The following is a 26,290-nucleotide window of genomic DNA, read 5'->3' on the forward strand; positions in this document are numbered from 1 at the left end:
CTCGCAAGAGTTGTTGCTATTAGTCCTAGCATCCAACATTCAGAATTACGAGGTGATAGAATCCGACATAGAGAAGACTAAGACGGAGTTACAAAAGAGGCTAACAGAAAATCAGTGGGCACTATTTAACAAAAAGATGGAAACTAAACTCATCCCTGTTCAAGCCGACATTAAACAGAGAAAAAGAGACAAATTTATAAGAGACAAAAAAGATTTTGACCAAGGAACAGTGTTCACCTGGCAGAAACAAGAGGCAGCCGAAGGTAGACGCAACACTGACACTGAGCGATCAGGTCGTTACAGGAGAAGATTCAGGAAGCGTTATGCACACCAGAGGAGGGACTATGTCACTACTGAATCTGATTCGAGTCAGAGTGAGGGGGCGGCAGCCTCATTGAGTTCACTGGAAGGACAAGGCTTATCAGAGGGACAAGACACTAGCCTCCCTTTAGGTGGAGGCGGACGCGCCGAGGAGGTAAGAAGAGGAGGATTTGTCCAGGACCGCAAACGGAAACAAGTCTCGTGGAGGCAAAAACATTAAGAGAACTGCATGAATCACATGTGCTGAACCTGACTGATCATGTATTAAATAATGCACATTTATCATTACTAGCAAAAGGCCTTAACTACTGCATCCCTAGTGATTTTGACTTTACTGAATTTAGAGTAGATCTGTTTAAATCTGTGCGTAAAATCCATCTGTTTAAGCATTTCTTGAAAACACCAGAAACCCAGACCGTATTGGAATGCACAATAGGTCCATTAGGCTTTATGGCAGGAGCAGGGTTGGAAGTATTAGCGGACATTCATGAAGATGCAGAATTATTAGTAAGCATCACAGATGATATACCGCACATTCCGCCAGATCCCTCTATATCTGTAGTTCCATTTAAGGGAGGGGTAGCTTCCAGATATATGCCCCCAGTATCACCAGGGAATGCCATAGATTTATTTGAGACACAGGTACTTAGAGACGTAGAGGCCCTTATTTACCCTAAAGCCCCATCCAATCTCACATCTGAAGAACACAAGGCTTTAAAAGAAATCAAAGGATCGAAGGACACTATAATCCGCCCCGCAGATAAGGGGGGCAAAACGGTTCTTATCCCTAAAGAGGTCTATATTAAAGAAGCCCTGAGGCAGTTAGAGGACAGTACAACTTATGCTAGACTGACCAAAGATCCTACTAATAAATTCAGGAACGAATTACGTTCATTGCTGAGACAGGTGGTAGAGACAGGAGTGCTTTCATCAAGGGTTGCCGATAAACTGCTGCCGGAGTTCCCTAGGAAACCACATTGGTACCAGGTTCCTAAAATTCACAAATCTGTGAGGGACCCGCCCGGATGACCCATAGTGTCGGGGGTGGGGTCCCTCACAGAGCCACTTTCTAAGTACATAGACTGGCTACTAAGGCCATTGTTGGGACACATCCCTTCGTACATTAAAGATACAGGGGCGTTTTTAAAACAAATACAACAATTTACCTGGCAGTCGGGTTTCAGGCTAGCATCGGTAGATGTGACTAGCCTGTATACACGCATCCCACAAGAACAAGGGGTTGATGTGGTACGTCAAATCCTGAATACGACACAAAAAAGTACGAAGGTGGTTGATTTCATTTGCAACAGTCTTAAATTCATTTTGACGCATAATGCCTTCACATTTTTGGACCTCTGGTACCTACAGGTGGTTGGTACCGCTATGGGAACTCCGGCAGCTTGCACCCTGGCAAACCTCTATTTGGGATGTTTTGAAGAACGGTATATATATTCGACCCGGAACGAGTTCATTAAGCACATATAAATGTATGTACGTTATATTGATGATATGTTCATTGTGTGGGACGGGTCAGAAGATAGTTTTTGTCAGTTTGTCACACTACTAAATGACAACGACATGGGTATGGCTTTTACCTCAGATTTTGGTGGACTCCATCTAGATTTCCTCGATGTAAGTATAGATATAGTGGATGGGGCTATTAAAACGTCTGTATATCGAAAATCTGTGGCTACAAATGCATTATTGCATTTTGATAGCTACCACCCATATCATACCAAACGTAGCCTCCCATATGGGCAACTGGTTAGAACTAAAAGGACTAATAACACTTATGATAATAAAGTCACCTGCAAGTGATCGGTGAGTGCGGCCTTTATTTCTTCATTCACTAAAGTAATCACAGAGGTGATGGCACACGTTAGTGCTAAGGAAGATACGGAAAGACAGGGCATCTATAATTCTGATAGTTCCATTCTGGCCCAGAAGGCCATGGTTTCACTGGCTAAGAAAGATGTCTGTCACTGACCCATGGGTTTTCCCGGAGCTCCCAGATCTCCTCTCACAGGGTCCGATCTTCCATCCACAAGTGTCCAGCCTACATCTGACGGCATGGAGTTTGAGAGGGCGCTGCTGAGGGAGAAGGGATTTTCTCAGGGGTGGTAGATACTTTACTAAAAAGTAGAAAAGCATCCACGACTAGGATTTACGCCAGAACTTGGAGAAAGTTCCTGTCAGTCTCAGGGGCAGAGTTTGGGGGAAAAGTCAAATTAAGCCAGGTGTTGGAGTTCCTACAGAGGGGCTTGAAAATGGGCCACGAGCACTCTTAAAGTCCAAGTGTCGGCATTAGCAGCCCTGTATATTTTGGATCTAGCAAGCAATTACTGGGTGTCCAGATTTATTAGAGCAGCGGCTAGATTTAGGCCCATCCTTAAGCAGAGCTTGGTACCATGGGATTTTAACCTAGTGCTGACAGCATTGACAGAGGCCCCATTTGAACCTTTTTAGGTAGCCCTGATAAAGATGTTATCTCTAAAGACTGCCCTTTTAGGTGCTCTAAAGTTGGCTCCAAGAGTTAGAGAAATGCAGGCCCTGTCTAGGCAACCTCCGTATACCCAGTTTAGGGATAATAGGGTTGTCTTAAGACCAGATCCCCTGTATCTACCAAAAGTTGCTTTCAAATTTCACAGGCTGCAGGAAATATTCCTGCCTTCCTTTTGTGCTAACACTACCAATCAGAAAGAAGAGAGGCTCCACTCATTAGATATTAGATGTCTTCTTACTTATATCTCAGTAACCGACCCGTGGAAGAAGAAAAACTCGTTATTAGTGTCCTTTCAGGGGGTTAGGAAACGCCTTAGAGTCTCAAAAAGTAACTTAGCCAGGTGGATTAGGGAGGCAATTTCTTTGGCATACGCAGCAAGTGGCACTTCAGTTCCGAAGGTCTTAAAGGCGCGCTCCACCCAAGCTGTGGCAACATCCTAGGCGGAGAGGTCGGAAGTGTCAATTGAGGACATATACACATAAGGAGGCTATGTGGTCCTCTCCATCCAAGTTCTTCAAACATTATAGACTGGATTTGGGTGGCTCTTCTGATCTCACATTTGGGAGAAGGGTGCTTGAAGCAGTAGTCCCTCCCTAGATTCCTTACATCTCTGTAATTCTCTTGTGATGCTGTGATGGGAGACCAAATAAATGCTTAGTTACTTACCGATAGCGGTGCTTTTCGGATACCATGACAGCACCCTTGTATTCCCTCCCTTCATGTGTGGGTGAGCACTCTTTGGGGCTTGAAGCTTCTACACGTGTGAAAATTGTATCTACCGTATTTTTCGGTGTATAAGACGACCCCCAACTTTTCGGGGGTCATCCTATACACCGGGTGTCGTCTTATATGTCGTCGTATAAGACGACTCCCGACTTTTGAGAAGATTTTCAGGGGTTAAAAAGTCCTCTTATACGCCAGAAAATACGGTAGTTAAAAATGTTGTATATTTTGCTACTAACCTGGGAGGTCCTCTCATGCTTTGTAATCAAACTGGTGCAGGGGAGAGGTGCCGCCCTTTTAAGTCTGTAGGTTTCCTGCCCCTGAAAGGCGGATCCCCTCTCTCGTGATGCTGTCATGGTATCTGAAAAACACCACTACTGGTAAGTAACGAAGCATTTTTATATATTAAATCTAAAGTTTAATAAGTTTGATCCTTGCTGTTCTAAACTTACCCACATCAAAGAAGAAAAGTATAGCTTGTTTTTTCACCCATTGTATGCCAAAGTACAAGTACCTACTGGATGCTTTGAAAAGTTAGCTGTGCGTGTGAGCTAATGTGCAACCCAGTGCAGGTGTCTTGGTGGCCTATCGGAATGGCAAGTGGTGGCTGCAAGAAGTGTGGTGTGGATGTGTGAGATGACTGTGGTGGTTGAATGTACAAGTGATTGTGAGTCCCCCTTTTACAACCACATTCAAGTCACGAGTGCAGCAAGTGGGTGATGTTTATGACGTTCCAGTTTACACAGTCTGAAAATACAACATCTACATGTTCTATCTCCTCATATGTTCCCCTTATTATCTCCTGTAATCGTGTTATTACTTGGGATCTGTATGATGCTACATCGTCATCTTCTCCCCATTTGGTCCCTACAATAGTAGATCCTCTCAGTGGAGATATTCTACATGAGAATTTTCCTGATTGATCTGTCGAGGATGGATATGGACAAGGACAAGATGGCAGGGAGAATATTACACCTCACCCTAGAGATCCTCTTCTGGCTTACTGGAGAGGTGAGAGATTCTGATGGCGTCACATTACATCATTCTTATCTATGGGAATAACAGATGGACAGAACTGGAGAGGTGAGGACTCTGGGAATGTCTGTAGTGAGATTTATTAATGTGTCTCTCCATAACCAGGATTACACAGTAGTGAAGAAGACCTCTAGTGATCGCTGCCAGGACCCTGTGTCTGAGGGATGGGGAACACTGCTGAGTCCAATCACTGGGCCTCCACTTCACCCCCTAATACATAAAAACATCAATAACCAAAAGATTCTAGAACTCGCCTACAAGATGATTGAGCTGCTGACTGGAGAGGTGACACTGCTGGGACATTATACAGTAACACTATGTAGGGATCAGGGGGATGACGGTATCATTGTATGTGTCAGGTTCCTATAAGGTGTCAGGATGTCACCGTCTATTTCTCCATGGAGGAGTGGGAGTATTTAGAACAACACAAAGATCTGTACAAGGTCGTCATGATGGAGGTTCCCCAACCCCTCACACCACCAGGTAATAGACAGGACTAAATACACACGGCCTATAATTATCTGTATGGAAATAATTAAATCAATCCCTGTATGTGTTTCCTCCAGATCTATCCAGTAAGAGGACAACACCCGAGAGATGTCCCAGTCCTCTTCTTCCACAAGACTGTAGACGAGAAAATATCAATGTTCCTCAGAATCATCAGGTAGACTGAGAGGTGAACACTTCACATGTTCACATTTTTTTAATGCCCTTTGTATATTTCTAAAAAAATCAAAGAAGATATATCCCATCTTTGTATCAGGTGTTACTTTCCTTATTTGGGTATTATATTTATTGTTCTTCACCATTTTATATAATTAAGCCATTTGCTATGTATATGCTCTTTATATATATTTTTAATGAAAGATAGAATGTCTGTCTGTTACAGGCCATGTTTTTCCATGCCTTTTTTGTTACACTTAAGTTTTAATTACCCCCTTTTTTTCAGCCTTATGGGTGGAAGAAACTTGCTGTGTCCATTATAGTTATTTTACCATTCTTGTTGTGGGCATATTAAGCCATATAAGTGTATATTAAAAGTATAGGATGTTGGAGTTAATATAATGGAGGGTGCAATATATAAGTTAACCAACAGAGTGCAGTACAGTGCGCTTCCATGGATATGTCGGCTTCTCCATCCCAATGACGCATCGCTATGGCAACGATTGCCCCGCCCCTGGCACTGATGCGTCGAGCAGTGCCTTGTGGGTAACGTGACGTCAGATGCCAAAACGGACGATGGAGACGCCTACTCCTATGATGGCAGTGCCGTACATGTACAGCAATGGAGGTAATCAGAGAGGCATATAAGATTAATAGCTAAGGTCACAGTACACCCCTTCAGAAGAAGCAAGAACACGAAACGTGCGTTGGGGTCTCCTACACATGGTCCATTGGTACGGAATCTGTGGTATGTCGTCTTAAAGCTTATATGTGTTTTGATGTGAGGGCTGCCTAGCACTATTGTAGTACTTTTACATTGAACCACTTGGCACTCTAAACTACTCCTTTCACACATGCACTTTATTGAATTTCTAGCATGATCATGTACAATTAAATGGTGCTTGGCACTCCTCTCATTACACATATAAAGAATTTTTGTGAGGAATTGGAAAATGAGAAGTGCTCTGAATTATTGTTAGGATACTATTCCTTTTACTGCGACTAGACGGCATTGTAATAAAAATATACAGCTATAGCAAAAATTAAGAGACCACTGCAAAATGTTCAGTTTGTCTGATTATTCTCTTTATACCGTAGGTATATTTTTTAGTAAAATGTAAATTGCTCTTTTAGGCTATAAACTACTGACACCATGTCTCTGAATTTACAAGCAATACATTTTGTATTTATTTCCAAAAATGAGAAATGGTCAAAATAACAAAAAAAAATGCATTGCTTGCAGACCTCAAATAATGCAAAGAAAAAAACAAGTTCATATTCATTTAGAAACAACAAAACCAATGTTTTAACTTGGGAAGAGTTCAGAAATCAATATTTTGTGGAAAACAGCTTTCATGCGTCTTGGCATGCTTTCCACCAGTCTTTCACACTGGTCCTGGTGCAAAAATGTAAGCAGTTCTTCTTTGTTTGATGGCTTGTGATTATCCATCATCCTCTTGATTACATTCCAGGGGTTTTCAATGGGGTTCAGGTCTGGAGATTGGGCTGGCCATGACAGGGATGTGATGTGGTGGTCCTTCATCCACACCTTGATTGACCTAGCTGTGTAGCATGGCTTTGTCCTGCTGGAAAACCCAGTCCTCAGAGCTGGGGAACATTGCCTGAGCAGAAGGAATCAACTGTTTTTCCAGGATAAACTTGAATGCGGCTTGATTCATACGTCCTTCGCAAAGATAAACCTGCTCAATTCCAGCCTTGCTGAAGCATCCCCAGATCATCACCGATCCTCAACCAAATTTCCCAGTGGGTGCAAGTCACTGTGGGTGGTACACCTCTCCAGGTCTCCATCTAACCATTAGACGACCAGGTGTTGGGCAAAGCTGAAAATTACACTCATCAGAGAAGATTACCTTACTCCAGTCCTCTATGGTCCAATCCTTATGGTCTTTGGCAAATTTCAGCCTGGTTCTCCTTTGCTTCTCATTGATGAAAGACTTTTTTCTAGATTTACGACTTGAGTCCTGCCTCTAGGAGCCTGTTACAAACTGTTCTTGCCGTGCTCTTCACCCCAGCTGCCATTTGCCATTCCTTATGTAGGTCACTTGATGTCATCCTGCTTTTGCTGAGTGACATTCGAATAAGATGACGGTCATACTGGTCAGTGGGGAGTCATTTTCGCCCTTTGCCGATCTGTAGCTTTGTTGTCCCCAATGTCTGCTGCTTGACCTTGTTGTAATGGACTACCGTCTTAGCAATTTTAAGGATGGAGGCAACATGATGCTCACTGTGTCCCTCTGCTAGTAAAGCCAGAATTGAGCCCTTCTTTTCCTCACTCTAGACTTTTCTTTTCAACTCCTTTTGCATGGTTAAAAGTTATTTTTTAATTCCTATTACTTTTGGGATATTACTAGCACTTGTTTTGCCATCCAGCTTGTCCTATTGCACGAGGATTGTGAACACTACAGCAGTGTTTTTTTATACTTTCCTTCGTTAAAGGGAACCTGTCACCGCCCTCAGGCTTTTGTAACTAAAAGAGCCAACTTGTGCAGCACTAATGCTGCATTCTGACAAGGTGGCTCTTTTAGTTATTTCCCCCCTAATCAGCGTCTTTCCCCCCTAATCAGACGCAGCACAGCCATCTCTCTGGGCCTGTGTGCGCCAGGCACCGCCGCCTCTTGCTTCATTAGCGTCCCTGGCGCCTGCGCTAATGAAGCAAGAGGAGGCGGCACGCACAGTCCCGGAGTGACGGCTGTGCTGCGTCTGATTAGGGGGGAAAGACGATTTCACGGTATGAGGGGGCACATTTTATAAGCGTTTATTTCAGCGTGTGCAGGGAGCATAACTAAAAGAGCCACCTTGTCAGAATGCAGCATTAGTGCTGCACAAGGTGGCTCTTTTAGTTACAAACGCCTGAGGGGGGTGACAGGTTCCCTTTAAATAAGATTTGGTTCAGGTGATCACCTGTCATGGTTCCCAATGGCAAGGGAACGTCAGAGAACATAAATAACAGAACAGCTCTTGGGTGATGGAATCTCGAACTGACCGTGAGCTAAACCTACCACACAACTAACAGTGGCCGGGTGGCGTACCTACGTTTTATCCCTAGACGCCTAGCGCCAGCCGGAGGACTAACTAACCCTAATAGAGGAAAAGACAGACCTGGCTTACCTCTAGGGAAATTCCCCCAAAAAGGAGACAGAAGCCCCCCACATATATTGACGGTGAGTTCAGAGGAAAAGACATACGCAGTATGAAGGTAGGTTCAGCAAAGCGAGGTCCGCTTACTAGATAGCAAGAAGATACAATAGGGAACTTCACGGTCAGCTGAAAACCCTATTAAAATACCATCCCGAAATTACTTTAAGACTCATGTGTCAACTCATGACACCGGAGTGGCAATTTCGGCCCACAAGAGCTTCCAGCTACAGAAAAATAACATAACTGTGAACTGGAACAAAAATGCAAAACAAACTTAGGACTAAGAGTCCAACTTAGCTGATAGTAGTCTAGAAGCAGGAACATGCAACAGAAAGGCTCTGGTTACATTGATGGCCGGCACTAGAATAACTGAGCAGCAAGGCTAAATAGGATACACCCATATCCTGATGGAAACAGGTGAACAGAGAAAGTGAAGCACACAAGTCCAGTACCACCAGTGACCACCGGGGGAGCCCAAAAACCAAATTCACAACAATCACCTAACCAGAAGCACATTAACTAGAATGAGGTGTTCTCTAGTTGGAATTCAACTGACACTGGAATGGAATGGCTGTCAGACATGTAGAGAAGCTGATTTTTATAAAACTGTGCAGGGGTCTCTTAATTTTTGCCAGAGCTGTATTTTACCATCTAATGCAGCTTTGAGCGGTTTTTGCACAATTAATGAGGTATAATAATGGAGACATACAAATATATCCTTTTCTCTTACTAAATTATTTGTGGTATAATTAATTATTTTACTTCAATGTCAAGAATGAGTCCACTTTGGTAAATATTATTTCACATTTATATACTGGGTGATCAATGAGTGGAACAGGCTGCCGCGAGAAGTGGTGAGTTCTCCTTCCATGGAAGTCTTCAAACAGAGGCTGGACAGATGACTGGGATGATTTAGTGAATCCTGCATTGAGCAGGGGGTTGGACCAGATGACCCAGGAGGGTCCCTTCCAACTTTACCATTCTATGAGTCTACTGAAGATGTCTTTTTATGAGAATATCTATGCAATAAAAATTATTTTTGATACTATCGATACCACTTCTTACCTAAATGTACCATGTGTTGTCCAATGATGTACTACCTTACAATCCCTATGTCTTAAATTAATTGATACCGTGTTTAATAAAAATGTATTGAGAGGTCTCCAGTTTTTTATAGGATGGTATGTTGTATACTTGTCTACTGAGAACAGTAGAGATGGCAGGATTAGAGCTGATCATAGATGTGACTTCTCCATCTGTCTGTGACTTTTACAATATTTGTTTCAGGGTGAAGATCTGACCCATATTGACACTACAGAGACCTATGTGCTTGGTGGTGAGTGGTGTAAAGAGGAGATTCCTACATATGACTACCCAGGTGAGTAGTAACCACTAAATGTAGAGAAGGTACAGATTCTCCTCAGTCACTGGCTGTCACTCCTTTATCGGTGGTGTAGTCCGACCATATCACAATTAAAGGTCTGCATTCTGTCACTATACCACCCCAAACTGTCCATAATAATTTGACCATATAAATAAGATATTGTACTGGAGCCATCCACTGTTGAATCTGCAAGGCCAGAAAATAAAAATTCCACCTTATTAGTATAGTAAATGAAATTTAATATTTTTTAATCTTGTCCATATGTGAATTTTTGTACAATAATAGCAGAGCTTCATTTTATCCTGACTTTTCAATTTCTGTGAGAAAAGATCTGTCTAACTTCAAATAAATTCACGATAAACTACAGTAAAACACTTGATGATGTTTCATGATGTTTTCCATACTAAGTAATGAAAATTACAGCACAATCTCTCCTAAAATGGGGAGCACTAATACTTTTCTACCTTTCTAGTCAGGACTTCTAGTAGCTCCAACGGTCCATCATAAATATGTGCAACTCCGGCTTAGTGCACAATGTTGAAAAGTTCTCTCTAAATGTCTAATATTTCTTTAAAAAAAAAATCATCAAACATAAAATATTGTGTACGATAGGTTAGATTGCCAAGTACTATCATGTCACATACCCGAATTCGGGGCTGCACAAGATTTTTTGCTCCATTGGCCACATTGCTATACCACCATTAATATATTAATGCATCACCAGAACCAAGTATTGAGTTTCCGCTCCCCAAAAGAATTAGTATGAACACACCCTAACTAGTGGTTAGCGAGTATACTCGTTATTCGAGATTATGCGAGCATGCTCGGGTGGTCTCCGAGTATTTCAGCGTGCTTTAAGATTTAGTTTGTCGACGCAGCTACATGATTTGTGGCTGCTAGACAGCTTGAATGCATACATATGGGGATTGCCTGTTTGTTAGGCAATCGCTAGCTCTAACTTTAAACTGAGTTTTTGCAGCAAAAACTTGCTAAATCCTCCTCATGAGCTCAAATCTCTAATTTTTGAGGATTTCTAAGTTGTAGCATAGTCATGAAGCACATTATAGATTGTTACATGTGTAAAAGATCAGAAACACCATCAGTACATGAATGCAGCATCAGAACCACCGTCAGTGCGTTAAAGCAGAGACAGAACCATCATCATTACAAGACTGCAGTGCTGGAACCACCATGAGTACATGACTGCAACGTCAGAATCGTCATCCGTGGGGGCGTGTCCTGACTGCCCATGTGAGCGGACGCATAGAAGAGCGCTCCCGCTGCTAACCTGCCAAAATCCTGTGCAGACGCTGCTGACCGGACTTTTCTGCCGCATACCAGCTGGCTGAGGATCTGAGGAGTGCGGCGGTGGTCCCGGTGTTGGAGGACATGACCACAAGGCGGCAGAAGGACGCGGGAGCTGGTGATGCAGGAGCCAGCCAAGATGGCACCGAGGTCAGAGAGGATGCTGATAAAGTGGACGCAACATGTCAGAGGCGCATGGAGGTGGCGGCGAAGCTTCAGCAGTTTGCCAGAGTGGAAGAAGCGGAGGAGGCAGAGAAGGGAACTGGAGCTGGAGATGATATGGAGGAGGAAGATGTGATCCCGGCAGGAAAGCATGAGGTACAGAAGGGGAGGGAGAAGAGCAGCATGTCGGGGGCAATAGGGGGACCTGAAGATATGACATAGGAAAATGAGCTGACCCTCAGGGATGTTTTTGCACTGGTCTGGAAGCCATGAAGGCATACTTAAGAGGGCTGCTGTTCAGAGACATCAGTAGATGTAAGCAGAAGACCAGAGAGGCAGAGAAGGCGGCGATTGACGGGCTGAGGGTGGCGGAAGACGAGATGGTAATAAAGGGCACTCTTGAGGCCGGGAACAGATTGAAAACAGCTCAAAATCATCTAGAAGAAATTTTGTCAGGAAAGGCAGAAAGGAAGAAGGAGTTTCAGAGACTGGCTTATTATCAGGAGGGTGAAACTGTTGGCCACATGCTGTCGCTGGTGGCTTCTGCCCAGAGGAGTACTTCGTTTGTCCATTCTCTGGTTTCTGGGAGTGGCACTAGAGTCTCCGAAAGCTCAGAGATTGTGAAGGTCTTCACGGACTTTTACTCTGACCTATATTCCTCTCGGGTGGAAGCGCTGGCGGGAGACAGTGGCCTTTTTGGAGGGACTGGGACTCCCGAGGCTGAGTGACGTAGACAGAGAAGGCTTGGAGGCTCCCATCACAGAGGAGGAGTTGAGTCAGGCATTACGATCTATGGCTAATGGGAAGACCCCTGGGGTGGATGGGTTTCCCTCTGAAATTTATAAAAATATGGGGGAGGTGCTGGTTCCCAGATTAAAGTCGGTTTTAGATGAGGCTAAGAGTACAGGGTGTCTGCCAGCATCAATGAGAGAAGCCATAATAGTGTTAATTCCTAAGGAAGGTAAAGATTTGGGGCAACCTGAATCATACAGGCCAATTTCTCTACTAACTGTGGATGTCAAGCTCCTGGCCAAGGTGTTGGCGACTCGTTTGACTGGTGTCATCTCCAACCTGGTACACCCAGATCAGGCTGGTTTTATGCCTGATAGATCCATAGCGGTTAACCTACGGAGGCTGTATATGAACCTGCAGCTTAGGTCCGACAACTGTGGCCAGAGAGCTATCGCATCCTTAGATGCCCATAAGGCGTTCGACAGTGTGGAATGGGGATATCTCCGGCAGGTAAAAATTTAGGCAGATTAATTCCATGTTTACGAAAATGGTATGGGGGAGAAATTATCCACGTATCAGACTGGAGACGCTTCAGCGACCCAAAGAGGATGGAGGCTTGGCTTTGCCCAATCCTGAAGTATATTTTCTTGCAGCCCAGTGTCAGCATTTAAAGGGCTGGGCGTGGGAGGGATCGTCCAGCGCGGTACAGCAATTGATGGAAAAGGTGACGAAAAGGAGGCCAGTAGTACAGTGTCTAGAGGATAGATCCTGTAATAATTATAGGGGATAACTCGGGAGACTCTTTGCGTGGAACAAGACAACTACAGGACACAGTTTTATAAGTGGTAAAGTCTATATTGTCACACGGTGATTCAAACAGGTGCAGAGAAAAACTCAAGTCCACAACACTTGGTGCAAATAATAAACGCAGCTTAGCAGTCTATAGGCAACTTCAGAGAAACAAGCAATCAAGCAGAAAGTCTATGAAGTACAGTTATACTTGAGGATACTTGACACGAATAAATCCTTGACTTAGTCCAGACACAGATAGATATGCTTATAAGGCAGTTCAAATCCTATCTTAGCTCAACCAGGGAGGCCTGGTTAATAGTCTCAGGTAATTGCAGCAGCAGCTTACATGTCCAGCAAATGCAGATCAAGTAAACACGAGCAGCAGATGAAGGAGGATTACTGGAGACTTGTGTATGCAGCAGGAACTCAGAGCAGAGTAGCAGGATCACCACACAGGTTCACAGGAGCAGGTGTATAGCCAGGGAGTAATCAGAGGTCAGGAGCTGGATGCAAGGCAGAATAATCTAGCACAGACTGAAGGCTGGGGTGGAGTTTTATAGCTGGAAGACACAGTGCACATGAGACCAAAGACGCCATGTTGGAAAAGGGCAGTGATGCACAAAAGGTAAAAAATGTTCAGAGTCCTGACAGATCCCTGGGGGCATTGGGGAAATTGTATCCAACTATATCTTTGATAGATAAGCTGTGGGGTAGACTCAAACAAAATCGTGGCATTATGGCTCTGAACAGGTTCTCCCCGCTATGGCATAATAATAATCTATCTGAGTTTGTGGCATTGGGGGTACTACCAGAGTGGCAGGCCAAGGGAATTCAATATGTGTATCAAATAATTGAGCAGCGGGAACTGAAATCCTTCTCCCAGCTGCAGGGGGAGTTTGATCTTGGGTCTTCGGGGGAGTATCAGTATTTACGGATGAGACACGCATTTGGAGCTCAGAATAAGTATGGATGTATTAGAGTCCAAGGAGATATAGTGTTGGAGTATGTGTCTGGTGAAGGGACTACTAGGGGGGTTATCTCCACTCTTTATAAAGATTTACTGCATACATTCCTTTTGGGATTTCCGATTCATGCGAGAGCTAAGTGGGAGAGGGATTTGGTCCCATTGGAGAATGAAACTTGGGAGTCGGTGCTGGAGTGGATTCCACGGCTATCACTGAGCGAACCGTATAGGCTGTCACAGCTCTATATAGTGCACAGGGTCTACAAATCCCCGGAAGTATTGTATAAAGCAGGTCTTCGTGCTGACACTGAGTGCCCAAGGTGTAGGTCTGCAGATGCTGGTATATTTCATATGATGTGGAAGTGTCCGAGACTGGCTGCCTTTTGGTTGGTGGTTTTGAGTCGTATGGAAGGTGCGTATAGATGCAAGGTACCAAGGGATCCATTGGTGTGTTTGCTGGGGTATGTGGATGAGATTGGAGTGAATAACACCCAGAAGATAGCAGGGGCCAGACTGTTGTATATGGCCCGAAAGGTAATAGCACGAAATTGGATTAAGGTTGAACCGCCTACTAGAAGAGAATTTCTCCAATATGTGAAGCAGGGTCTGACCTTGGAAAAAGGGATCTATAAGAAAATAGAAATGTTTGGTAAGCTGTGGTCTCCGTGACTAGAAATGGGATAGGTAGATATGTGGGATGGGAGAGTCTAAGGCCTGACTTGGCAAGAACAAAATAAGAGGTCTGCATGGGATGATATCCATCCAGCATTATTGAGGGTGGGGATATTTGGAGAGATGGGCTGTCTTCTTGGGTGGGGATATTGGGAGAGATGGGCTGTCTTCTTGGGTGGGGGTGGGAGAAGTTTGGTATGATGGGGTTGGGTTAGGAGGGAAAGTTTGTATTGAAAACAAGAATATAAAATGTAATTGTGCTGATATTCTTAATAAAAATTTACTTGAGTAAAAAAAAAAAAAAAAAGAATCGTCATCCGTACATTAATGCAGTGCCAGAACCACAGTCAGTACATGAATGCAGGGCTAGAACCACCATCAGTTCATGAATGCAAGGCCAGAACCACCATCTGTACATGTATGCAGCACCAAGTTTAGTACAGCAACCAATTGTAATTACAGGTCAGTCCCATATATAATTGTATTGCGTGAATCTACAATCCCAGTATGTCCTTAACAATGATAAAGAAATACTGGGAGTTATTGTTACCAGCTATCATCAGACTGCGGACCATAGAGAAGCCACAGTTCTATTCAGATGCAGGCAGGATCACAAATAAACATTTACATCCAGGTACCTTATAGGTGACATCTTCTCTGATTCAAGTCGCTCACATTCATTTTGTTTCCATGTAGTACAGACACCATGATGACATTTTACACCCAGAGCTAGTCTTTTCAGACTTGTTTCTTCTCTGTCTTCAACAGCACTTTTTGATACAGTGTCCTTAGAAATAGAAGAATCATTATACTGCCCATAAATATAAAGATCTCCCATGCTTCACCTCTGAATATATATTGTTCAGCTCACTTTGTTTCCTGCAAGAAATATCACCCCTCACTGCCACAAAACAAACACATTTCATTGTTGGCTCCTCTTGGAGCGATTACCGATGCCCGCCGTGTCCTCGTCACATCAGCGGCCTGGCTCCATCAGCAGTATGATGAGGTCAGTTGCATGACGAAGCTGCGTTGGGCAGCGATACGCGTGGGGCTCCCCACACCACTCAGGTCCGTTCATTATTGACCCTTTTGATTCCTCACAGACATCTTACACTGCCTCTTTAGGTGACTATACCTATTTACTTACGGCAGTGCTTTCCTAAAACCTCTCCTTTTGCATTTTTGCAGTATTTTACCTTTCATGGTTCTTCCCTATTTTAGGGAATCGATTCCTTATTCATCAGGAAGGGTTGTTTGGGTTCATTTATTCTTTACTTGTGGCCCTATTTGGGGTTGAGTTTTACCTCTATGGGGACGCCCATTATGAGGTTGCATATGCTTAAATGTCTGTTTTTCTGGTTTCCCTGTATAACTGGTGTAAATCTGTAGGGTCATTTATTTGCACATACCTTACTGAATGTATTATTCTATTGATGTGCTATTTTGGACCTTATGTGATGTGCCTTGATTTTTAATAAGTGGTTTTATTGTGTGTTTTTGTCCACAAATACATTTTGCATATATAATTACGGATATTTGTTTGGGATATGCTCCTTTTATGCACGGACTCTTTTTCTCCTTCTTATCGAGGTCAGTAGCATGCTGACTTCATCAAGCCAATGCGCGTTGGGACGTGGGCTGCCAAGTCCTGCGCTGCTCCTGTCCCAGTGCCACAGTGTTCAAATATATTCATGTCTAAAAGAGGCAAATACATTTGAATATAGGAAGAAGGATGCGGCTTCTTCCAGTCGGCTTCGCGGCACGCACAACATCCTTTGGTACACAGTATACGGCCCACAGGCCATATGATGTGCAGGCCTGCTCTAATTACTCCAAAGGTGAGGGCTCTTTAACCCCTTTCTGCCAGCTGGCAGAATAGTACGTCAGCTGACAGATCCCCTTCTTTGAGGTGGGCTCCGGCGCTGAGCCCACCTCAAAGCCACGACATGTCAGCTGTTTTGTACAGCTGACATGTGCGCGAAATGAGTGCGAGCGGAATCGCGATCCACCAGTGCCCATTAACTAGTTAAATGCCGCCGTCAAGCGCTGACAGCGGCATTTAACTAGCGCTCCCGGACGCGCGGCGCGCTTTTTTTTTTTTTTTTTTTTTTAGCAAACTTTGGAATTTTTTTTCACCACTTAGATAAAAAATAACCTAGATATGTTAGGTGTCTATGAACTCGTAATTACCTGGAGAACCATAGTGTCAGGTCAGTTTTAGCATTTGGTGAACCTAGCAAAAAAGCCAAACAAAAAACAAGTGTGAGATTGCACTTTTTTTGCAATTTCATCACACTTGGAATTTTTTTCCCGTTTTCTGTTACACGGCATGGTAAAACCAATGGTATCGTTCAAAAGTACATCTCGTCCTGCAAAAAATAAGCCCTCACATGGCCATATTGACAGAAAAATAAAAAAGTTATGGCTCTGGGAAGGAGGGGAGCGAAAAACGAAAATGGAAAAACGGAAAAAGCTCCGGGGGTGAAGGGGTTAAGCTAAGATTTTGATAAACTTCACCAGGCTATGAGTTTTACAGTGCTATGCAGGGGCGTTTTGACATTACGTGTATTGTGTGTTCTTGTGATATATATGTTTGTGTGTTTTGAGGCCTGAAGGCTTTTTAACCCCTTCACCCCCAAGGGTGGTTTCCACGTTAATGACCGGGCCAATTTTTACAATTCTGACCACTGTCCCTTTATGAGGTTATAACTCTGGAACGCTTCAACGGATCTTGGCGATTCTGACATTGTTTTCTCGTGACATATTGTACTTCATGTTAGTCGTAAAATTTCTTCGATATAACTTGCGTTTATTTGTGAAAAAAACGAATATTTGGCGAAAATTTTGAAAATTTCGCAATTTTCCAACTTTGAATTTTTATGCCCTTAAATCACAGACATATGTCACACAAAATACTTAATAAATAACATTTCCCACATGTCTACTTTACATCAGCACAATTTTGGAACCAAAATTTTTTTTTGTGACGGAGTTATAAGGGTTAAAAGTTGACCAGCAATTTCTCATTTTTACAACACCATTTTTTTTTAGGGACCACATCTCATTTGAAGTCATTTTGACGGGTCTATATGATAGAAAATACCCAAGTGTGACACCATTCTAAAAACTGCACCCCTCAAGGTACTCAAAACCACTTTCAAGAAGTTTATTAACCCTTCAGGTGTTTCACAGGAATTTTTGGAATGTTTAAATAAAAATGAACATTTAACTTTTTTTCACACAAAATTTATTTCAGCTCCAATTTGTTTTATTTTACCAAGGGTAACAGGAGAAAATAGACCCCAAAAGTTGTTGTACAATTTGTCCTGAGTACGCTGATACCCCATATGTGGGGGTAAACCACAGTTTGGGCGCATGGCAGAGCTTGGAAGCAAAGGAGCGCCATTTGACTTTTCAATGCAAAATTGACTGGAATTGAGATGGGACGCCATGTTGCATTTGGAGAGCCCCTGATGTGCCTAAACATTGAAACCCCTAACAAGTGACACCATTTTGGAAAGTAGACCCCCTAAGGAACTTATCTAGATGTGTGGTGAGCACTTTGACCCAACAAGTGCTTTACAGAAGTTTATAATGCAGAGCCGTAAAAATAAAAAATCATATTTTTTCACAAAAATGATCTTTTCACCCCCAATTTTTTATTTTCCCAAGGGTAAGAGAAGAAATTGGACCCCAAAAATTGTTGTGCAATTTGTCCTGAGTACACTGATACCCCATATGTGGGTGTAAACCATTGTTTGGGCGCAGGGCAGAGCTCAGAAGGGAAGGAGCGCCATTTGACTTTTCAATGCAAAATTGACTGGAATTGAGATGGGACGCCATGTTGCGTTTGGAGAGCCCCTAATGTGCCTAAACATTGAAACCCCCCACGAATGACACCATTTTGGAAAGTAGACCCCCTAAGGAACTTATCTAGATGTGTGGTGAGCACTTTGACCCAACAAGTGCTTCACAGAAGTTTATAATGCAGAGCCGTAAAAATAAAAAATCATATTTTTTCACAAAAATGATCTTTTCACCCCCATTTTTTTATTTCCCCAAGGGTAAGAGAAGAAATTAGACCACAAAAGTTGTTGTGCAATTTGTCCTGAGTACGACGATACCCCATATGTGGGTGTAAACCATTGTTTGGGCGCATAGCAGAGCTCAGAAGGGAAGAAGCGCTATTTTACTTTTCAATGCAAAATTGACTGGAATTAAGATGGGATGCCATGTTGCGTTTGGAGAGCCCCTGATGTGCCTAAACATTAAACCCCCCCACAAGTGACACCATTTTGGAAAGTAGACCCCCTAAGGAACTTATCTAGATGTGTTTTGAGAGCTTTGAACCCCCAAGTGTTTCACTACAGTTTATAACGCAGAGCCGTGAAAATAATTTTTTTTTTTTTTTTCACAAAAATGATTTTTTAGCCCCCAGTTTTGTATTTTCACAAGGGTATCAGGATAAATTGGACCCTAAAAGTTGTTGTCCAATTTGTCCTGAGTACGCTGATACCCCCTATGTGGGGGGGAACCACTGTTTGGGCGCATGACAGAGCTCGGAAGGGAAGGAGCGCCATTTGGAATGCAGACTTAAATGGATTGGTCTGCAGGCGTCACGTTGCATTTGCAGAGCCCCTGATGTACCCAAACAGTACAAACCCCCCACAAGTGACCCCATATTGGAAACTAGACCCCCCAAGGAACTTATCTAGATGTGTTGTGAGAACTTTGAACCCCCAAGTGTTTTACTACAGTTTATAACGCAGAGCCGTGAAAATAAAAATTATGTTTTTTTCACAAAAATGATTTTTTAGCCCCCAGTTTTGTATTTTCACAAGGGTATCAGGATAAATTGGACCCTAAAAGTTGTTGTCCAATTTGTCCTGAGTACGCTGATACCCCCTATGTGGGGGGGAACCACTGTTTGGGCGCATGACAGAGCTCGGAAGGGAAGGAGCGCCATTTGGAATGCAGACTTAAATGGACTGGTCTGCAGGCGTCACGTTGCATTTGCAGAGCCCCTGATGTACCCAAATAGTACAAACCCCCCACAAGTGACCCCATATTGGAAACTAGACCTCCCAAGGAACTTATCTAGATGTGTTGTGAGAACTTTGAACCCCCAAGTGTTTCACTACAGTTTACAACGCAGAGCCGTGAAAATAAAACATATTTTTTTTCCCACAAAAATGATTTTTAGCCCCCCAAATTTTTATTTTCCCAAGGATAACAAGAGAACTTGGACCCCAGAAGTTGTTGTTCAATTTGTCCCTAGTACGCTGATACCCCATATGTTGGGGTAAACCCCTTTTTGGACGCACGGGAGAGCTCGGAAGGGAAGGAGCACCGTTTTACTTTTTCAACGCAGAATTGGCTGGAATTGAGATTGGACGCCATGTCGCGTTTGGAGAGCCCCTGATGTGCCTGAACAGTGGAAACTCCCCAATTCTACCTGAAACCCTACCCCTAACCTCACCCCTAACCGTTTACTGAACATTTTCTGACAGTCATAAGTGCCACGTATATAAGTGCCACGTATTTAAGTGCCACGTATTTAAGTGCCACGTATTTCAGTGCCACGTATTTCAGTGCCACGTATTTCAGTGCCACGTATTTAAGTGCCACGTATTTAAGTGCCACGTATTTAAGTGCCACGTATTTAAGTGCCACGTATTTAAGTGCCACGTATTTAAGTGCCACGTATTTAAGTGCCACGTATTTAAGTGCCACGTATTTAAGTGCCACGTATTTAAGTGCCACGTATTTAAGTGCCACGTATTTAAGTGCCACGTATTTCAGTGCCACGTATTTCAGTGCCACGTATTTAAGTGCCACGTATTTCAGTGCCACGATATTTCAGTGCCACGTATTTAAGTGCCACGTATTTAAGTGCCACGATATTTCAGTGCCACGTATTTCAGTGCCACGTATTTCAGGCACTGAAAAATACGTGGCACGTAAATACGTGGCACGTAAATACGTGGCACGTAAATACGTGGCACGTAAATACGTGGCACGTAAATACGTGGCACTGAAATACGTGGCACTGAAATACGTGGCACTGAAATACGTGGCACTTAAATACGTGGCACTTAAATACGTGGCACTTAAATACGTGGCACTTAAATACGTGGCCTCTGAAATATCGTGGCACTTATATACGTATATAAACGTATATTTCAGTGCCACGTATTTCAGTGCCACGTATTTCAGGTTAGGGGTAGGGTTAGGGTTTTTTGTTTTTTTCTTGTTTTCTTGTGTTTTTCTATAAAAACGCATGCGTTTTACCGCGTTTACATGCATTTTTTCACACGTGGTTTTTTAAAAAAACGCATGCAGATAAAAACGCAAGTGTGAAACCAGACTAAAAGACGCTTTTTATAGCAAAAAAGTTTTTGCGTCTCCACATTTTGAGACCTAGAATTTTTCCACATTTTGGTCCACAGAGTCATGTGAGGTCTTGTTTTTTGCGGGACGAGTTGACGTTTTTATTGGTAACATTTTCGGACACGTGACCATTTTTTATCACTTTTTATTCCGATTTTTGTGAGGCAGAATAACCAAAAACCAGCTATTCATGAATTTCTTTTGGGAGAGGCGTTTATACCGTTCTGCGCTTGGTAAAATTGATAAAGCAGTTTTATTCGTCGGGTCAGTACGATTACAGCGATACCTCATTTATATCATTTTTTTATGTTTTGACGCTTTTATACGATAAAAACTATTTTATAGAAAAAATAATTATTTTGGCATCGCTTTATTCTGAGGACTATAACTTTTTTATTTTTTTGCTGATGATGCTGTATGGCGGCTCGTTTTTTGCGGGACAAGATGACGTTTTCAGCGGTACCATGGATATTTATATCCGTCTTTTTGATCGCGTGTTATTCCACTTTTTGTTCGGCGGTATGGTAATAAAGCGTTGTTTTTTGCCTCGTTTTTTTTTTTTTTTTCTTACGGCGTTTACTGAAGGGGTTAACTAGTGGGGCAGTTTTATAGGTTGGGTCGGTACGGACGCGGCGATACTAAATATGTGTACTTTTATTGTTTTTGTTTGTTTTTTTTAGATAAAGAAATGTATTTATGGGAATAATATTTTTTTTTTTATTATTATTTATTTAGGAATTTTTTTTTATTTTTTTTACACATGTGGGAATTTTTTTTTTTACTTTTTTACTTTGTCCCAGGGGGGGACATTACAGATCGCTGATCTCACAGTGTGCACAGCACTCTGTGAGATCTCCGATCTCACTTACAGCCGTGCAGGCTGCAGCTTTCATCTGCAGCCTGCTCCGACCCGGAAGTGCTCCCTGCAGGACCCGGATACAGCCCCTCGGCCATTTTGGATCCGGGGCCTGCAGGGAGAAGACGTTCGGTACGAGGTGAGTACATCACCTTGTACCGATCGTCTCAGGGAAGCCCGCAGGGAGCCCCCTCCCTGCGCGATGCTTCCCTGCACCGCCGGCACATCGCGATCATGTTTGATCGCGGTGTGCCGGGGGTTAATGTGCCGGGGGCGGTCCGTGACCGCTCCTGGCACATAGTGCCGGATGTCAGCTGCGATATGCAGCCGACACCCGGCCGCGATCGGCCGCGCTCCCCCCGTGAGCGCGGCCGATCGCGTATGACGTACTATCCCGTCGGCGGTCATGGGGGCCCACCCCACCTCGACGGGATAGTACGTCAGATGTCGGGAAGGGGTTAATGGATCATATTAAAAGTTATTTTTTATAATTTAACCACAGTTCTACCTTGCTGGTTACACTTTCTACCTGATTGGTGGTACTATTTAAATAATTATCTGCACAGTGATTCTTTACTGTAAGAGCAGTGAGACTATGGAACGCTCTGACACGTGATGTTTTAATGATTGATTCACTACTAAGATTCAAGAAGGGTCTGGATGCCTTTCCTGAAAAATATATTACAGTTTATGGGTACTAGATTCTGTGATGGGACGTTGATCCAGGGAACTAGTCTGATTGATGTATGTGGAGTTGGGAAGGAATTTTTCCTTAATATGGAGCAGTTAGTGTATGCCCCATGGGGTAATTACTTTTATCTGAATCAACATGTTAGGCTATAGGCAAACAGCAGGTCTCAGAAGCGAGGGGAATATTTGGCTTTGGGAGCACAGATTTTGCTGGATTGGTTGATTGAAGCCATGTTGCTTTTCCAAGTTTAATGTTAAATTAACTGTTTTTGTCTTGGTAAATAACTATTTTGCTACATAACTTGCATTTTTTTGGTCTATTTTCAAAATGTTATAAAAGTATAATTCAGCCTAATTTATTAAAAAATAATCTTTATTCTTTGCAGGCGACTGCACCAAGAGATCAGAGGGACAAGTGACATCTTCAATTTTTAAATCAGATGACCTTGAGATCACTCAAGATATAACTGATGTCTATACCACTAATCCAGAAATACAGTCATCCTTTCAAAGCAAATATCTATCATCTGATACTTTTAAACCGGTCCTATCTTCTGATTCATCACATACTTTTAAGAAAAATAAAAGTCACAAAAGTAGAGTTAACAATCTAACTGCTCTTACGGCAAAGCCATTTTCAAGTGTAGAATGTGAAAAAAGTTTTTCCCTCAAAACGTCTTTTGTTACAAATCCAAAAATTCACATAGAGAAGGAGAAAATATTTTCTTCTTCAGAGAAGAAAATATTTTCTTCTTCAGGAACATATTTTAGACCAAAATTAGAGCTTGTTGGACAAAAAAGAGTTCATGTAAGGAAGAAGTCGTATTCATGTTCAGAATGTGGGAAACATTTTAACAGAGAATCACATCTTATTAGACATCAGATAATTCACACAGGGGAGAAGCCATTTTCATGTTCAGAATGTGAGAAATGTTTTGCAGATAAATCATATGTTATTAAACATCAGAGAATTCACACAGGAGAGAAGCCATATTCGTGTTCAGAATGTGGGAAATGTTTTGCAAAAAAATCACAATATGTTATACATCAGAGGACTCACACAGGGGAGAAGCCATTTTCGTGTTCAGAATGTGGGAAACGTTTTGCAGATAGAGCAAATCTTGTTAAACATCAGAAAACTCATACAGGAGTGAAACCATTTTCATGTTTAGAATGTGGAGAAAGTTTTGCAATTAAATCAGTTCTTGTTAAACATCAGCGAACTCACACAGGAGAAAGCCATTTTCATGTTCAGAATGTGAGAAATGTTTCACAGACAGATCACGGCTTGTTACACATAAGAGAACTCACACAGGAGAGGAGCCATATTCATGTTCAGAATGTGAGAAATGTTTTGCAGAATGATGAAATCTTGTTAAACATCAGCGAACTCACACAGGAGAGAAGCTATTTCCATGTTTAGAATGTGAGAAATGTTTTGCAAATAGATCACATCTTGTTACTCATCAGAGAACACACATGAGAGAAGCTCTTTTCATGTTCATAATGTGAGAAATTTTTTACCAACAAAATGAATCTTACTAGTCATCAAATATCTCACAAAGGGAGAAACCAGTATCATACCTAGAAGATGGGAAATGTGTTACTTGAAAATCATATTTTGTTGACTACAAAGGAAAATTCACACGGGTATAAACCATATAATTTTGAGAAACTGTACAAAAAAATACATAACAGGGAGTCAAAGTAATGACAAAGAAGTAAACAAGAAAGTAATTTATAACTTACATATGAATTAAAACATGAAGTTATTAATCTACATCTGGTATTTAAAAATGAAATTAAATGCAATATTACTTTGAATATTTCACAGTTACCGTACACATGTATCACTATATGGAGAAGTGTATTTTAACACCTTCATTTATATCTCCCCAAAAAATAAACAATATTTTCTCCTGCCTCTTCTTTATAACTCTCAAACTCAGCGATCTGCCATTCATCAGTCTCTTCAGTTTGCAATCTCCGTGTGTGAACAAAGTGTTGAAATTTTCTATACTATAATAATAAACATGTTCATATTGTAAATTACTATTTACATGTATGATCCATTCCTTCTTTGTTGTAATATCTGGTGTTATCCATGCCAATTAAAATAAAATTTCTCCCTCTCCCCGCCTCCCTTATCTAAATTTGTAGTGCTGGGGTAAGATTATCTATTCACAGACCTCATGTACAGAAATATTAGGGATACAGCGACATCACATATTTTATGCAGAAGAATAGCGTTAAGTTTAAGCGATCGAAGAACAAAGACCACCTGGCTTGTCAAGGGTTAAGTCTCTGTGCGGATTGCAGATAGGCAAGATTCTGGTGATCAGTGTATATAACTACAGGGTGTATCTCTCCTTCAAGCAAGTATCGCTACTCTTCCAGACCCAGCTTGATTGCGAACAGTTCTCTATAGCCAATAGAGTAATTGCGTTACATTGCAGAGAAGATCTTACAGAAGGTCACCATGCGACCGGATGAAGACTTCTGAGTAATAACAGTAGCGGCCACTGAGGAAGAAGCATCCATCTTCAGAAAGAATTGTTTGTTATGGTTTGGATGACGCAGCACAGGAGCCGAAGAGAAAGCCTGCTTGATGGATACAAAGGCGTGCTTTGCTTCTGGAGTCTACTCCATAGGATTGGCCCCCTTTCAGGTGAGGACAGAAATAGGAGCAGTCCGGGAGGAAAATAAATTGGCGATAGTAATTTACGAACCCGAGAAACTGATGAATAGCATTAAGATCGTCTGGGCGGGGCTACTTCATGACAGCGGATACCTTCTCATGATCCATCTTCAGGCCAGTCTCGGAAGCAATGTACCCAAGAAATAGAAGGGAGGTCTGCTCGAAGACGCATTGACGCATTTTTTATATTTGGCACACACACGGTTTATTCTTAACCTTTGCAGAACCTGGTGAACGTCTCCTATGTGTTGGCAGATTGGAAGACAATACCAAGATGTCGTCTAGGTGCACTACCACAAGTGTAGAGGAGGTCCCAGAAGATGTCGTTTACCGGTTCTTGGAAGAAGGCTGGGGCATTACAAATGGCATAGCACAATACTCGTAATAGAAGTTGCGGGTCTTAACCCCTTCCCGACATGCGCCATACTAATACTGCTCTGCGGGAGCTGCGTTCCCGCAAACAGTACTTGTACAGCGCACTGATCGCGCGGCCTCACGCTGAGCGTTGCGGCGATCAGGTGCAGGTGTCTGTTGTATGTGACAGCTGACACCCCGCAGCAACGCCCATGATCGGTGGCGCGACAGTGGCATAGAGAAGTATATTTTAGGAAAGGGGCTCCCTGCGCACTTCCATCAGGACAACGCGATGCGATTGCGTTGTCCTGATGGTCTCCATGGAGACCCCCAGCCCCAAGATGGCAGCGGTGTCCTTCCTGGTCCTGCAGGGAAGGTGGCATACCTCCTTCCCTGGCTGTAAGATCCTGAACTGATACTCTGCAGTACAGAGTGTTAGATCAGCGATCTGATGTAATACAGTAATGTCCCATCCTGGGACAATGTAAAAAAGTAAATAAAAAAAATATTACAAAGTGTAAAAATATATTTTTTTAAATCCCTAAATAAAGAAAATAGAAATATTTTTCCAATACATTTATTTTTGTAAACAAAAAGAAACAATAAAAGTACACATTTGGTATTGCCGCGTCTATAACAACCCGCTCTATAATACTGTCCCACTAGTTAACTCCTTCAGTGAACACCGTAAAAAAAGGCAAAAAACAATCATCATACACGGAACAAAAAGTGCAATAAAAAAATACTTACCTAAATAAAAAAAAGTGCCACTGAAAACGTCATCTTGTCCCACAAAAAACAAGTCACCATACAGCTCCATAAGCAGAAAAAATAAAAAAGTTATAGCTCTCGGAATAAAGCGATGCAAATATAATTATTTTTTC

General features: G+C 42.5%; 1 protein-coding gene across 2 annotated transcripts in view; it reads left to right on the forward strand.

Annotated features, from left to right (window-relative positions):
* LOC143766162 (uncharacterized) overlaps positions 1-24,494 on the forward strand; it is a 103,107-nt gene extending 78,613 nt beyond the window's left edge. Inside the window, exons 2-7 of one of the 2 annotated variants that reach the window (XM_077253627.1) lie at positions 4,424-4,558; positions 4,688-4,867; positions 4,942-5,065; positions 5,149-5,246; positions 9,692-9,782; positions 22,741-24,494. In XM_077253627.1, the coding sequence (XP_077109742.1) occupies positions 4,451-4,558; positions 4,688-4,867; positions 4,942-5,065; positions 5,149-5,246; positions 9,692-9,782; positions 22,741-23,777 (1,638 nt within the window). In that variant the 5' untranslated portion in view covers positions 4,424-4,450 and the 3' untranslated portion in view covers positions 23,778-24,494. Of the gene's footprint in view, positions 1-4,326; positions 4,559-4,687; positions 4,868-4,941; positions 5,066-5,148; positions 5,247-9,691; positions 9,783-22,740 lie in introns of those variants that run through there. The other variant, XM_077253626.1, reaches the window with a different exon arrangement.
* Positions 24,495-26,290: the final 1,796 nt, after the last annotated feature.

The sequence above is a fragment of the Ranitomeya variabilis genome, chromosome 4 (genome assembly GCF_051348905.1).
Source record: "Ranitomeya variabilis isolate aRanVar5 chromosome 4, aRanVar5.hap1, whole genome shotgun sequence".
NCBI classification, from domain to species: Eukaryota; Metazoa; Chordata; class Amphibia; order Anura; family Dendrobatidae; genus Ranitomeya; species Ranitomeya variabilis.